Genomic DNA, 16,132 nt, shown 5'->3' on the forward strand with positions numbered 1-16,132 from the left:
AAGATTCACAGCAATGAAATTACAGGCCCACAGTCATGGAGCTGCTGATTAATTACTTGCAGTAAAACCCTTCTTACAGCATTTAAACTATTGTTGCAAACCTTACTATGCCAGAATGGATTGCAAACGATAGCATCATTTCTGTGTTTTCTCAGTAGACAGGGTGTAACTATAGGGTTAGGTGTTGTTTCAATGTAATGAAAAGTTTAAATATGTCAGGGTTGTTCTTTATGCCAGAGAGAGAGGAATGTATAATGAGGGGTTTTGGATCAATTGGAAAAATAGGACTCTCGGGTTCTATTCTTTTCAAGAGATATAACTTGGGAATATCTCAATTTAGGAAATCTGTGCTGCCTTTGATGTCAAAGAAGAAACATATAGGAGTCTGATGCAGAAAGGCCAGCAGATGCTTGCAAGATGCCCCAAATCTGCAGAGACAAACATTGACCAAGACATAAATAACTTGAAAGAAAAATGGGAATCAGTAGAAACCAAACTCAACGAAAGGAAAGTATGTGCTTTGATTAATGTAATAGAATCAGTGTTTCATTTCATAGGTTTTGCTTTATTGCTGAGTAGAACTGTCAAGAGTAGAACTTTAGTGATTCATGTTTAAACTTTTTGTAGACATTCAAAGTTTTCATGGTTCATTTGAATACTATATTCTATTTTAAGACAAGAGAATAAAGTTTAAGGGATCTATTTAATGTAAGTACAGTTGTGTCATCAATCAAGTGTTACTCAGGTACATTTTTAAAGGTTATGAACCACTTTAATTCTGGGATTTAAGTATTCTGATCACACTTACTTAACAAAGAGCTGATCTGTGGGTGGAGTTGGGAGATAGAAAGAGTAAGATGAGTGTGTATATATTTTACAAGCACTTACATTAAAATTCCATGAAGAAGGCATTAACATTTATTTTAAATTGCCAATATGCTTTTGGCATTTTAAAAAAAGAAGCAATAATCTAAGAAATCCCAGTAGTATTGTTTAATGCTAAATAAAAAATAATAGGCAAATATAACTAAATTAAATACAATATAACCAAATTAAATGCCCCAACTAATAGAGCTAGAACTTAAAGTGTATTTCATAGCATTTTGACACCCAAAATTAACTGCAGGAATGTCAATTTTTTTTTCATTTTACTGATTCTCTTAGTAATTGTGTTCTTTGGTTAGATGCCAAAAGACACAATTAAAACTTTTCAGCTGGAATGAGATGCTTCTTACTAGCCTTAAAAGGAGTTTAGTTTGCCAGGAGTTAATTGAAAACCTGTACTGTTCATAAATTCTGAGGTTAGCTTAGATATGCATAATTTAAGTGAAGATGGCTAAGGAACCTGCCAGAGAATGGTTAAACTAAAGCAAACAAAATACCCAAAGCCATTAAACATCGAATACTAAATGATCCATCTTCACAGACTAAACTGGAAGAGGCCCTGAACTTGGCAATGGAGTTCCACAATTCTCTCCAAGACTTCATCAACTGGCTTACCCAGGCTGAACAGACCCTAAACGTAGCTTCTCGGCCAAGTCTTATCCTGGACACAGTCTTGTTTCAAATTGATGAACACAAGGTATGTAGTGACTCAATTGGCTAATCTTCTCCTTTCAGACACTAGATTTTTTTTAATGTAAAAAGCATGAATTTAGCAGTTTGCAAACTTTCTTTCGTCCTTGAAAATAATTTCACTTTCCTGACACTAGAAGCATTTTTAAGATCAATCAGTTTTTCACTTGTTTTTAATTGTGTCCTTTTTTTGGCGTAAAGGTATTTGCCAATGAAGTAAATTCTCACCGTGAGCAGATAATAGAGCTGGACAAAACTGGAACCCACCTAAAATATTTCAGTCAGAAGCAGGATGTTGTCCTCATTAAGAATCTACTGATCAGTGTACAAGGTCGATGGGAAAAAGTGGTTCAGCGCTTAGTAGAAAGAGGAAGATCTTTGGACGATGCAAGGAAAAGGGCCAAACAGGTAAGAAGCCTTTCTAAAAACTGTCAGAGCTTAGCAGTAAATGAGTCCTAGCTGTTGACATGTATGTTATTAATGTACTTTTATCACAGGCTGTATTAGATATAACAGGACACAGAGCCAAGGAAGGGCTGTGGCCTAGATTTGAATGCTGACATCACTTTTTGGCCTGGCAGCAACCTCAGACCTTGGAGGCCAATCTTAAAAAGACTGATTATAGCTTGACATCATAGGCCATTATCATTAAGGCCCAAAAGGAAGCCCAAAATTGTGTTATCGGGTTTGTTTATTTGTCTTTTTCCTCCACTCTCAGACACAGAGTAAGGCACCATAGTTTGTTTAATTCCTAAGCCGAGCTTTCTTTACAAACTCTCAGAGCTGAGAACCAGACAGGTGGCTTCCCAGATCGTTTTCTGAAAGGGCACAGACTTTGTCAGAAGGTGATGGACATCTCTCACCTCTGTGAACATTGTTGATCAGCCATTCCGATACTGCCCCATCTCACTTTGAAATGGATTAAATCTTTTGTGGATGGCTTTTCTATGTAACCTAAAGCATCTCCTGAATCTCACAAGGAAATTTTTTTATTCCTTTTGTCTGACATTTCCTTCTAGACTAAACAAAAAGAGGAGGTAAAGTTATGTATCTCCCTGTGTCCCTGTGCTCCATGGGAAAAGCTTTACCTACCTTGATTGGCACATATATATATATATATATACACACACACACACACACACATATGTATATATTTTATATACATATATATCTTATCCTTGAGGATTTTTTTACTAGAAACTTAGCATAACATTAAGGCTGACTTTTATAATTACTCTTTGTGCCCCTTCTGCTGCATTTTTCTAGTGTTGTATTGGGTTACACTTCATTGTGTGGGGAGCCAGGCTTACTGGGTCAATGCAGAAAGATGGCATGAGAGTTTAGTGCTTCAGTGTTTGTAAAGCTATACTCTGAATTTTTGCAAGCTTTAAAACAGACAGATTTCTTTGTTACAGAATAATATGCCACATGTATCTTTTTTGAGTGGAGCTATGACATACTCAGTATTACAAGAGAGTATCTGGAATAAAATGAGTTTTGAATGTTTTGCTAAGACAATATTTTTTAAAAAAGATTTATTTATTTATTTGAAAGTCTGAGTTACACAGAGAAGGAGAGGCAGAGAGAGAGAGGTCTTCCATTCATTGGTTCACTCCCTAATTGGCCGCAATGGCCAGAGCTGTGCTGACCAAAGCCAGGAGCCAGGAGCTTCTTCCTGCACATGGGTGCAGGGACCAAAGGACTTGGGCCATCTTCTACTGCTTTTCCAGGCCGTAGCAGAGAGCTGGATCGGAAGTGGAGCAGCTGGGACTTAAACTTTTGCCCATATAGGATGCTGGCAGTGCAGGCGGTGGCTTTACCCACTATGCCACAGCACCGGCCCTGACAATATTAATTCTGAACATGAGCTTTTCCTCTGTGGCATAGTGCCATGTTTAGGATAGAAATTCTGAGAATTACAAACAACTAACTTAGAAAGGTTTCATGGGTAACCGTAGTTGGTTGCTTATTTTCTTCCTCCTTTCTCTACTTAATTAATTGTAATTGCCTCATTTTGTTTACTTCTTTAAAGATTTATTTGTTTATATGGAAGTCAGAATTACAGAAGATCTCTCTCTCACACACACACACACACAGAAGAGAGAGAGAGTGTCCATTTGCTGGCTCACTCCTCAGATGACCACAATAGCCAGAACTGGGCCAGGAGCCAGGAGTTGTTTCAGTTGTATCTCCCAAGTAGGTGGCAGGGCAGAAGTACTTGGGCCATCCTCTGCTGCTTTTTTCAGGAGCCGGTTCAGAAGTAGAACAGCTGGGACATGAAGTGGCGCTTTTATGGTTGCCGATGATGGCTTTACCTGCTATGCCACGGTGCTAGCCCCTGCCTCAGTTTGTTTAATTAACTAACTTTACGTAAACACTTTCAACTGTTTTCACTGCAAATTTGTAGTATTCCCTCTACTTATATGTCTTAAGAGTAGATTTGAGAGCCGGGCCAGCCTTAGAACCTGTGAATTTACAGCAATGAGCTTACCCTACAACTGTTAGTAGCAAGTCTGTTAGTTGGAGTCAAACTACCAGCTGTTTGTTTCATACGTTACTTCTTTCATATTCAGATAGCTCGATTTTTGAGATATTAGATTTTAATGCTTTAATAATTAATAGTAATAGTTCAGTATTTCAGCTAGCTCAGGTGCTAATCATAACTCTCTGACTCTGTCGATGGATGCGCCTTTTCTGGCCTCCATTGTTTCCATGTTTAGGTTAATTAGAGTTGTAGGAGGGACATGCAGGAGAGCAGGTTTGTAGCGTGATAATCCTCCACTCCTCCGGGCCCTGCAATTTGTCATTCTGTGCCCTTACTGTGCTCTTACTGTTAAATGTCTTTTTGTTCTTTCATTATTAATGTGCTTTGCTATACAAAAGATTTTAATTTGTTTTTTGTTAATATGTCTGATCACTTAAGTTTATTATGAGAAATAATTTATAACAAATTTCACTGTTTGGCTCCCAAAAATAGAACCTGCTAGTTCTTTATGCTAAACAAAGAAAGTGACTATGGTTGAAATCAGTTATGTGTAGCACTAGATATTTGCATGGTCCTAAATGCAAAGAGAATTAATCCTTGTTAGGTCTCGTGTATCATGGATGCTTATTTGAAGAAAAGCAGTATATGAGGCACACATGTTGATTTGAGGATTTTGAGAGGAGCAGTACAGATGTTGGACTGTCTTTATATTAAACAGGAATATGATGACCTCGTTGTGTTCTTGTTACTTGTAAACATGAATCTGCTAGCTATAAACTTCCCGCTCACCCTCTGCATCGTCTTCCTTCATATTGGAATTAATCTCCTTAGAAGTAGACCCAGATCTATCCAGAGACAGCAGTAGTGGGGAAATTCTGAGAGTTTATGTTATTTTTTTATCAAAAGAAAAGGAAAGGAAAAAAATTTCTCCCTGAAGCTCCTTAACTGTTTGTAGGCTCATTCTTCTTTTTTGTTAAAGCTGCTACATTGAATGGGTGATAAAGTGGGCACGGTACACAACCCCAAATGCCAAGCATTATGAGTGAGACATTCTGTAATTTTCTGATCAAAGTACTACCTTTTCCTTCTTTGGAGGAAATTTTGAGTTAATTTTGAGCATTTCCATTAATATTAATTTTTTAAAAAGATATAGATTTTTTTGTTTAGATTTATTGTTATTTATTTATTTATTTGAAAGTCACAGTTACAAAGAGAGAGAGAGAGAAAGATCTTCCATCTGCTGATTCACTCTCTAAAGGGCTGCAATGACCAGGGCTGTGCCAGGCCAAAACCAGGAGCTTCCTCCAGGTCTCCCCCATGGGTTCAGGGGCCCAAGTACTTGAACCATCTTCCGCTGGTTTCCCAACCGCATCAGCAGGGAGCTGAATCAGAAGCTGAGCAGATGGAACTTGAACTGGCGCCTGTATGAGATGCCTGTGTCGCAGGCCAGTGGCAACCCACCGCAGCACAGTGCTGGCCCAAAAAACAGAGTTTCCAAACATAGTACAATCGAAGCATTTCTGGACACAGATATGATTTTTGTTTGTGTGTGTGTGCATTTACAGTTCCACGAAGCTTGGAGTAAACTCATGGAGTGGCTGGAAGAGTCAGAAAAGTCTTTGGATGCTGAACTAGAAATCGCCAATGATCCAGACAAAATAAAAACACAGCTTGCGCAGCATAAGGTAGGTCTGTAATTAAGAAGGCTGTATTGTCTCAAGTATTTCAAGATCTCTTTCAGATTCTCATTTGATCATTATTTTATTAATCCTATATAGAGGATTTCTTCAATAGAGGAAAATGGCTGTCCAAAGTGAATTTATCTTAAATTTAAAATCAGTTATCCTTCATGTTGTGTGGGTGGCAATAATGTCTTTACTTTTTAGTGACTGACCATTTAATTGATGTTAAAGAGAAAAACATGCAAAATTAAAACTGGAACTCCTCTATGATCTAGTATTTTTTTTTTTTTTGATTAGCCTATTGAGCCGGGGCACCGGCCTAGTATTTATTGCATTTGTAGTGATTTGAGCACTGACATTTCAATTTTTTGTGACAGTCGTTTTGTCACTTTGTTCGTAGATCAAATGCCACCTTGAAATCAGTTTTGTAGCAAAAAGTCATATAAATTTTTGCATTATAGGTTCTTGTAAACAATGGAGAAGAAATGTTGGTTGTCAATATCTAAATCTATTTGAGTATGTGTGTGTATATATAAAGTTGTACCCCTACGCTTAAATACACATAGTCAGTGGCTTCTTTGTGTAGACTGGAAGCAAGTAGAAACATTGTGGTTTTGTTTTGTTTTGTTTTGTTTTACTATTCTCTACCTTTCATATTCCTTCCATGTAGCAGTCAAAGAGCATTCCCTCTGACCCTCTATCGTGTTTGGGTTTTTCTAATTCTGTTTGTAAAATGACCACCAGCCATGAGGGTGAGGATGTGGTTTATTAAAAGGAGATTGGCTCCTGCAAATAGTTTTATTATTTCAGTCATCTATATATAAATTATTTCTTTAAACATGACAATTTTAAAGGGCTTGAGAATTTGGGAACAAGGTTAAGATGTACCACCACCAGAAAATTCTAGTCATCATCTTCACACAGATTGGTTGCTTCCTTCATTGTGTTAATCCCGGAAGGTTGTGACTGTAGGATGATGGGAGGGAGCGTAATGGAGCAACTATTATTCAGCTAGCTCAGGAGTTATAAATGGCTTATTCTTTTGCCTCCACCAGTGAGCTGCCACATCCAATATTGGAAGCATACTGACAGTGAACAGCACCTTCCATCCTTCCTCTCTGAGATGGAAAAAAAAATCAGTGTCCTTCTAACAGTGGAACGCCTTATTTGAGCTTGCACATGGATGGTGCATCGAGTATTCTTAAGAAAATATCATGAATATAAAATCCTAGAAATAAAAATATGCAAAAAAACCTTATAGAATTTCTGTTTTTCCTAGTGTGACCTATTGCGAGAATCTCTGTGATACGTATGCAGGGTAGTCCACTATATCAATTTTAAAAGAAATTTTTTCTGTCTGTCAGTTGGGTACTTTTGCCTTTAGAAAGCTTTAATATATCTTCTATTCAGCTATAATGTTTATTATTAATATGCTGTGTGAAGAGCATCTGTGTCAATACTCTAAACACTAGAATTTTTTTTAGAATAACATGGGAAGCTAATATTTAAAAAATAGTATATTGTAATTGTATCATTACCTAAAATTTTTCAGATTGTAGCTTCATATTACAAGATAAAATGATTTGATCATATTAAAACATTTAAAGCAGGTAGCCAAAAAAGGGAATAAAAATTACTCATTAGGTATTTGTAACATTTTGGAAAATTGTGCATTTGCATTGTATTTTGCTATCTGGAGTACTAACATGTAAATTACTGTATTAGTTTTTCTTGATATCTTTTGAGCTTGTAAGCTGCCCATTACGTTAAAAGAAATTTCTTTATTACTCATCCCTGAAATTGTATAGTCAATAACAGTCGTGTCATTTTTTCTATTCTTTGTATTAACTACTTCTAAAACCCTACTAGGTGTAAGATGATAAAGACAGTCCTACGAAGACAGTGTTCTTTTTCTCCATAATCTTACAATTAAGTTGTATACAAAGAATGGAACTCATGTCCCCCTGTACACACACACAGATACACAAATGAAGGGACGTCAGTAAATTAATGGAAAATGAAATTAAAGGATAAGCTTATTTTGGTACAATTTTTGTTAGAACCCATACATAAAAGGAGTCTTGAAAAAGTTCATTGAAAAAGGCTATTTTGAAGAAAGAGAAGCTTGAATTTCAAAGGTTTTGTACCAAAATAAATGTCTTTTAATTCCACTTTTCCATGAGCTTTTTGAAATACCCTCATATACCTAGACAACACAAAAGGCTAGCTAGCAGTATGATAGCAGCAGAGTATATTCAGCTGCTATTAGCAGTCCAGCTAGTTGATATTAGACAAGTAGTCTGTAGGTATTTTAGGTTTTAGTAGGGCTTTGCACAGGAAGGGGAGGAGGGATGTGTGCTTTCTAAGCACTGCGATCAGCATGAGCAATAGATCCAAACAGAAGGTCTACAATGGGACTCTTACTTGCCCTTCATTCTGGCTCAGAGGTAAAGTTGTGTGAATCTATGTTATAATTATTCAAAATGTATGACAGTAAGTATGATTGAGGGGCAACAGACTCAAAAATATAGTGACCTTCTGAGCTATTAAGTCAATCTGTCTACATTGGACTCAGTCACTCAAAAAGTATTGACGACATTTTCCACTTCAAAACCCTGGGTTTTTCAGTGGTTTATGAGCAATTTCTTTTTATCACAGCTGTGACACAGTTTGTTGTTCACATCTTCGCAAGATTCATGGTTTAAGGCCTTGCTTTGAGATTATTTCTTGGACAAGCACAGGTACTCTTGAGAGACACCTGACTTTTGAGAAAAAACAAATTCTCCAATTTCAAAGATTGAAGATGCTTTTCCAGCCTGAAGTAGTTGTGTAGAAATCGGCACCACACTGACTTGATTACTTGTTGTCTTCTTTCAGTGTCTGGACTCCGTTTATCATGAATGCCTCTTGTGATGCCTCCGACCTTTTTGCTTAGTAGTCCCAAATAGAGATGCCCAGTCACGACATTGACTGATTGATTTTTGTTAAATACACAGGAATTTCAGAAGTCACTCGGAGCCAAGCATTCTGTGTATGACACCACCAACAGGACTGGGCGTTCTCTGAAGGAGAAAACCTCCCTAGCTGATGACAACCTGAAACTAGACGACATGCTGAGTGAACTCAGGGACAAGTGGGATACCATATGTGGGAAGTCTGTGGAAAGGTACAGGGTGCTTTCAGACAGTTGGGTTACTCCATGCACTGCTCTTAAGTATAAGGTAATGATGCCTTGCAGGGACATTTCAGGAACCTTAAATACCCGCTTCACCTGGGGAACCTGCCCAATCTGGATTACCCACTCACACAGCCTCTGTTCCAAGAAAGCCTTGCTATTTGTTGTGACTTCTTTTTAGCCATCAGTACCACAGAAAAAGCAGCTATCATTTTCCAAGATTTTGTCATCTCACACCTGACTATACCAAATATCTCTATCTGCCCAGATCCATTTTTATCCACCCTCTGATCGAATTTCTGTATAACTACTAGGATAATGTTTTTAAAAATGTAAGTGGGGTTTTTGTCATTCTCCTGCTTCATATACGTTGGGGACTTACTCTAGGGCATGAAATAAAATGCATGCTCTTTCAGATGGTGTGCAAGATAATATTAACCTGCCTGTAGTGTTCTCTTCCAACCCTCATCCACCACTTTCCAACCTCCCTCTTGTTGAAGACACAAGATTCATTTCAATAATTTTAATTATTTAAGAAGGCACAAAAGAAGTAGAACAGTTCAAATATCTTGTAAATATTTTTCAAATTCGTCATTGATCCTTAGTCTCAATGATGTTTGTCAGTGTGAAGATTAAGTGGAATACCATATTCAGTTCTAGGGACCTCATACGGAGTCTCTATGGTGTTATATTTTTGAAAATCTTGACTTCTGTTGTCTCAAGATTATAGATTTTTTATAATGTCATATAAATCACATCATTTATGACTCTTTTTAAATGACAGAAATTAACAGTGATGACAAACAGCTTGGGCTATCTTAGGCTGCTGTCCCAGGCATATTAGCTGGATCAGAAGTGGAGCAGTTGTGTCTAGAACCAGCATCCATATAAGATGCTGGCATCACAGGGGGCAGCTTTACCCACTATACCACAGCACCCAGCCCCTAAAATAATTTTTTAAAAAATTTTTTTCAAGGAATTTATTAATATGTGACATTGTCAGGGTCACAGCAAATACATGATAATTACTACAACAGAATTATCATGTTAGTGTGGTATCACTACAAAGAGAACAGACACAAAGTGGTTCGTAGATACAATTCTAAGAATCTAATGATATTTCTACCCACTTCTGTTCCCTTTTTTTTTCATCTCCTTCCCTCTCCTCCCCTCCCCTCCCTTCTTCTCCCATTCTCTTCCTTTCTTTTCCTTTCCTTCCTTTAATTTTTGAGATAACATTTTTAATTTATGTTATATTCAAAGGCTTAATGCTCCAATAAATAAAGAATTCAACAAATGCTCGAAATTTAAAAAGAGCTTATTTCCATGAAGAAATTGAAAGAATTAGTGATTTTCAATGATGCAATAAAGGAAATTTCCTGAAACAGATGCCATGTATTTAAGGAATAAAAAGAAAATTTGAGAAAAGTTTTGTTGTTTTCTCAGGAAAGCAAAGAAACAATAATGAATACCAATGTATTGATTTTTCTTCCTCTTGAGAACCTCTCAACCTTCTTGATGAATTTAACATGTTCATATGTATGAGGGCAGCTTTTTCATTATTAAGAATAATTATTCCACTTTTTTTCTCCAGACAAAACAAATTGGAGGAAGCTCTGTTATTTTCTGGACAATTCACAGATGCCCTGCAGGCTCTCATTGATTGGTTATATAGAGTTGAACCCCAACTAGCAGAAGACCAGCCTGTCCATGGAGACATTGATTTAGTGATGAATCTGATCGATAATCACAAGGTAGTATTATCAAGGACATTTTAATTTATCTTATTTGATTATTCTGAGCATAGATGTAAATGTAACCACTTATATTAACATTTTAAAACAAGGAGACTAAATATCATGCCACATAATGATTTTATTGTTAACACATGTGTGTGTTTAAGCAGAATCTATAAGCCAGATTTAGAAGTGACAGGAAAAGATTAGAATCAGAGAAACACTTTAGCCTTTAATGACCAGATCTAAAACCTTTTAGAACTTAGAAGGCATCTCATTCTGTAGTTCATTAAAACATATTTCAAGAACATCTTACTGTCTTTGGTTATTCATTTAAACAATTACATAATAAAATTTAAAATCATTTCTTCAGTGACCTGGAACTAGGTCATGGCATAAATGTGTAGATTTGTGACATGACCCATGGAGGTCATACTCAGCTGCTTTTTTTAAAAAAAATGTTTTAACCTTTCCTTTTGAGCTACAGCAATTTGTCCATCAAATAGGCTATGAGGGTTTTGCTTATTATTTACACCAAGAAAATTGTTTACATTACACTCTCCTATGTCATATATTAAAACTGTCATGTAAATCGAAGATAATAATCGAAATATCCAGCTGATAATAAGTGTAAAGCCCTTAATTATCATCAAGTAATATAATAAAAGGACTTGGAAACAATATGAAACACAAGTACCATTGTGGAATGATTTATCAGAGTTAACTTTATATGCAAGTATCTGATATCACTCAAATTCATGTTGTTTCCTTTATAATGAATGGTTTTTGGCTACAAAAAATGTATTTCATTTTATCATGTTCTCAATACCTCCTAATTATACTATTCTGATCTTACCCATTCTTCAGCAAATTTATTTCCCTTTTTTGTCTTTATTCTATGATTTTACACATAAGTTTGTTATACTTGAGTAGTAACAGAAAGTAAAAGAATAAGTCAAGATCACTGTATAAAAATTAAGTGTTTTAAAAATTGCCTTGCTTGTGTTGACACAAATACCTGTTTTACCCATGATTACTACAGCGTTTCCGCTTCCAGACTTTCATTCAATGATCAATCGTTAGCATAATGTTGCTCTTTACATAAATACCATTTTTGTAAGCTCACTGTCTAAATATTTACTACTGTAGGCAATTACCAGATTTTTTGATCATCAAGAGTGACTTCATCCTTTAGAATCAGTGCTACAATTGGAAAGCTCAAGAAATTTAAGAGTGTGCAATGCAGAACTGTTGGACTAGTCCATCACAAATAGAATCTTTAGATTCTGTACTTTCTGTGCACATGTGTATGTATCTTTTTGCAGACACATCACCTTTAACATCATCAGGGTGAAATCAGGCAAAGAACGCTTCTTTTTTTTTATTTTGACAGACAGAGTGGACAGTGAGAGAGAGAGACAGAAAGGTCTTCCTTTGCCGTTGGTTCACCCTCCAATGGCCGCCACGGCCGGCGCACCGCGCTGATCTGATGGCAGGAGCCAGGTACTTCTCCTGGTCTCCCATGGGGTGCAGGGCCCAAGCACTTGGGCCATCCTCCACTGCACTCCCTGGCCACAGCAGAGAGCTGGCCTGGAAGAGGGGCAACCGGGACAGAATCCAGCACCCCGACCGGGACTAGAACCCGGTGTGCCAGCCCTGCAAGGCAGAGGATTAGCCTAGTGAGCTGCGGTGCCGGTCGCAAAGAACTCTTAACACCATATCCAAATTGCCTTTGATGGACTTGTTTTGTGAATGATCTGAGTATCAGAATAGAAACACATAGACATAGCCAAATGCTAATATTCATCTCTCATGACTTTTTTTTTGAAAAATAACTTAATTTTGTTCTAGATAGAGGTTGGCTACTTGAAAAATCCAGTTGCATATCCAGAATCTTGGGTCAGAACTGCAGAACCCTGGCCTTGTCTGTGAATTAAATCTGTAGCCAAAAAACAGCCAGTGTAACTGCTGGCATAAAAGGCCTTAGAAATGAGCAGATATCATTTTTATAATTTGAAAATGGTGCCAAAAATATGGTCATTAAACTGTGGGTCTTAGATAGCTGGACATGATGTTTTATACACATATGTATTTCAAAACAGAAAATTTTGCTGTTTTTGTAATTAAAATTTAATTCTTGAAAATATGGTCTTCCCAGGTCTTCCAGAAAGAGCTGGGGAAGAGGACCAGCAGTGTGCAGGCCCTGAAGCGCTCTGCCCGAGAGCTCATAGAAGGCAGTCGGGACGACTCCTCCTGGGTCAAGGTGCAGATGCAGGAGCTGAGCACGCGCTGGGAGACGGTGTGTGCGCTTTCCATATCAAAGCAGACGCGACTGGAAGCAGCCCTGCGTCAGGTAACCATCACGGCAGTGATAGCTGGGTGTAATGGGAAAGGTATTGAAAGTTCCCCAAGAACTGGTCCAGTAAAACACCATGAAGTTCCTCATTTTTCAACCAGGACAGTCTTGGAGAAGGAAATGCACATAACATCATTGCCTCCGTCCTTCCCCGCCGCCTCCCCAAGAGTTGAACTTAACTCGCAGAAGGAGAGGTTTCTTATCCTCACATAGAAGCACTGCTTGAGTCATTTTTTTGCAGCTTGAAAGTATCGTGGTGTGCCATTCCTCCACAGTCGACTTGAGGCAGTGGAGAGTTACTCTTCTTAGGAGCCTTTTGATACATCCACAGTGTCCTCACATCTGTAAAACGCAGCACCCTGTATTTTTATCTTATTTATGGGGGTTAATGCATATAATTGTAATTTAAGACTGATTTTTTCATTGAGGGGAGGAATCTAATGTGCGGTTCTGTCAATCTTACTGATGGACATATCTGGAATCTTCTTTGTTGTGCGTGTGTGCACACATGTGCATGTGTGTGTGTGAACTGATAGGCAGAGGAGTTCCACTCGGTGGTGCATGCCCTCTTGGAGTGGCTGGCTGAGGCGGAGCAAACCCTGCGCTTCCATGGTGTTCTCCCAGACGATGAGGATGCCCTCAGGACTCTCATTGATCAGCATAAAGTGAGTAGTATACAAATGCTAACTAGAAGTTTATACAAAAAAATAAAAAAATAAAAAAAAATAAAAATCAAGAAAGTAAACAAAATAGACTCAGGGTTGCAAATATACCCTGCATGCATATTCTCCCCACCCCCAGAAGTGGTTAAACATCTGTTCTGAGAATGGCTCTGTGTTTTACTTTCTGACCTACATGTGTCCCTCTGCATCTGCACAATGGCAAGTGAAGCTGTCTTTTTATGTTTTTTTTTTCTTAGAAAAGATGGGTATTCTACAATTAGTCACTCTGACTTCTATCTCTATGAAGCCATTAGTAGTTTTCAGGAAGTTTTTGCATTTTATGTGGATTTTAAAACATATCCTTAACAATATGTTTGACCTTTATATAGTTATTCTGCTATTATTGTAAATTATTAACTTTGACATTTGCATTTTTAAAAGATTTATTTATTTGAAAGTCAGAGTTACAGAGAGACAGAGGAAGAGAATGTTCCATCTGCCAGTTCACTTCCCAAATGGTTACAGTGGCCAGAGGTGGGCCAGGATGAAGCCAGGAGCCAGGAGCTTCTTCTGGATCTCCCATGTGGGTGCAGGGGCCCAAGTACCTAGTCTATCATCCTTTGCTGCTTTCCTAGGAGCATTAGTAGGGAGCTGGATTAGAAGTAGAGAAGGTGGGACTCAACCAGTACCCATGTGGGATGCTGGTATCACGGGGACCAGCTTTACCCACTACACCACAGTGCTGGCCCCTAACTTTTTTTTTTTGTTTTTAAGATTTATTTATTTATTTGAAAGGCAGAGTTGCAGAGAGGAAGAGGCAGAGATGGGTCTTCCATCCGCTGGTTCATTCTCCAGATGGCCACAATGACTGGAGCTGGGCTGATCTGAAGCCAGGAGCCTGGAGCTTCCTCTGAGTCTTCCACGAGAGTGCAGGGACCTAAGGACCTGTGTCATCCTCCATTTTCCTCCCAAGCCACAGCAGAGAGCTGGATCAAAAGTAGAGCAGCCAGGACTTGAACCAGTGCCCATATGGGACTCGAACTCAAACCAGCCGGGATTCAAACGGGTGCTGGCTTCACCTGCTATGCCACCGTGCCAGCCCCTAACTTTGACCTTTGTAATAAAGACAAGCAAATAATTTAATCACTCAACCTAAAAATTTTATTTTTAAGTTTCTGGAACTTCTTTAAAAAATTAATTTATTTACTTATTTATTTGAAAGGCAAAGTTACAGAGGAGGACAGAGAGGGAGATTCCATCCATTTAAATGGCCACAACAGACCAGGCTGAAAGCAGGAGCTGAAACTCCACCTGTGTGTCCCATGTCGGTGGCAGGAACCCAAGTACTTGAGCCATTATCTGCTGCCTCTCTGGTGCATTAACAGGGGCTTGGGTCAGAAGCAGAGTAGTCAGGACTAGAACTGGTACTCCTGTATGGGATGAGGCACCCCAAGCGACAACTTAACCCACTGTTTTTAATCAATAGTCTGTTTTTTTTTTTTTTTTAATCAAGAATCTGTTTAAATCCTTTTAGAAGTAAACTGAAGTATAAAGTATAGATTTTAAAAATGAATTCTGGGTGCTGGTGCTGTGGAGTAACGGGTAAAGCCACCGCTTGCAGTGCCGGAATCCCATATGGGCGCTGGTTCTAGTCCCAGCTGCTCTACTTCCGATCCAGCTCTCTGCTGTGGCCTGGGAAAGCAGTAGAAGATGGCCTGAGTCCTTGGGCCCCTGCACCCACATGGGAGACCTGGAGGAAGCTCCTAGCTCCTGGCTCCTGGCTTCGGATTGGCGCATCTCCGGCTGTTGCAGCCATCTGGGGAGAGAACCAGTAGATGGGGGAAGACTTCTTTCTCTCTCTCTCTGCCTCTCCTTCTCTCTTGTGTAACTCTGACTTTCAAGTAAATAAAAAATCTTTTTTAAAAAAGTATCCTACATTAAAAAAAGAATTCTTTAAGTATATGTACTGTTGAATAACTAACCAAGTAAAGATTTATCCAGAATTTTCAATTCAACATCTTTCCTATGGAAAGACATGGATCTTGGAAAGACTTTTATGAGAGTGGTCCAGATAGCTCTTAACTGATGTTTTTAAACCTTTGACTTAAAAATTGGAAATTTACAGTTCTAACATTCAATGTAGTATTGATGTCAGCACTTCCTATTAACTTTAAAGGATATTTTTAGTACCACTGAATAACCTTGTCTTTCAAGGTGAAGGTAGATATATTAACTCTAATGTAATGTATAGATGACATCACCATAGAGACTTATTCAAATGCATAGCATCTCTCAGACATGCGTGGCCTAATGTGTAGCAGTGAATAATTATCTTGTCATTAATGAAAGTAGGCAAGCATGGATAGCATTAGAGGAATAGAATGCTTCATATACCATTTAAATATGAAGCCTGAAAATCATGTCAAATTAATCATTTTGTATCTAGATCAGTATTTTGAAA

At 38.1% G+C, this 16,132-nt stretch overlaps 1 protein-coding gene across 50 annotated transcripts in view; it reads left to right on the top strand.

Annotated features, from left to right (window-relative positions):
• Window positions 1-16,132, top strand: part of DST (dystonin) — a 483,923-nt gene that overhangs the window by 446,878 nt on the left and 20,913 nt on the right. For all 50 annotated transcript variants that reach the window (XR_007923259.3, XR_011388661.2, XR_016233970.1 and 47 more), the window contains 8 exons: window positions 341-511; window positions 1,427-1,582; window positions 1,777-1,983; window positions 5,626-5,745; window positions 8,739-8,908; window positions 10,512-10,671; window positions 12,812-13,006; window positions 13,546-13,674. Coding sequence is in view for 44 of the 50 variants with exons in the window: in XM_051855540.3 (XP_051711500.2) it covers window positions 341-511; window positions 1,427-1,582; window positions 1,777-1,983; window positions 5,626-5,745; window positions 8,739-8,908; window positions 10,512-10,671; window positions 12,812-13,006; window positions 13,546-13,674 (1,308 nt within the window). In the remaining 6 variants the exon portion in view is untranslated. The remainder of the gene's footprint in view (window positions 1-340; window positions 512-1,426; window positions 1,583-1,776; window positions 1,984-5,625; window positions 5,746-8,738; window positions 8,909-10,511; window positions 10,672-12,811; window positions 13,007-13,545; window positions 13,675-16,132) is intronic.

This window comes from Oryctolagus cuniculus, chromosome 5 (genome assembly GCF_051225735.1).
Source record: "Oryctolagus cuniculus isolate XC-2025 breed Fujian yellow rabbit chromosome 5, ASM5122573v1, whole genome shotgun sequence".
NCBI classification, from domain to species: Eukaryota; Metazoa; Chordata; class Mammalia; order Lagomorpha; family Leporidae; genus Oryctolagus; species Oryctolagus cuniculus.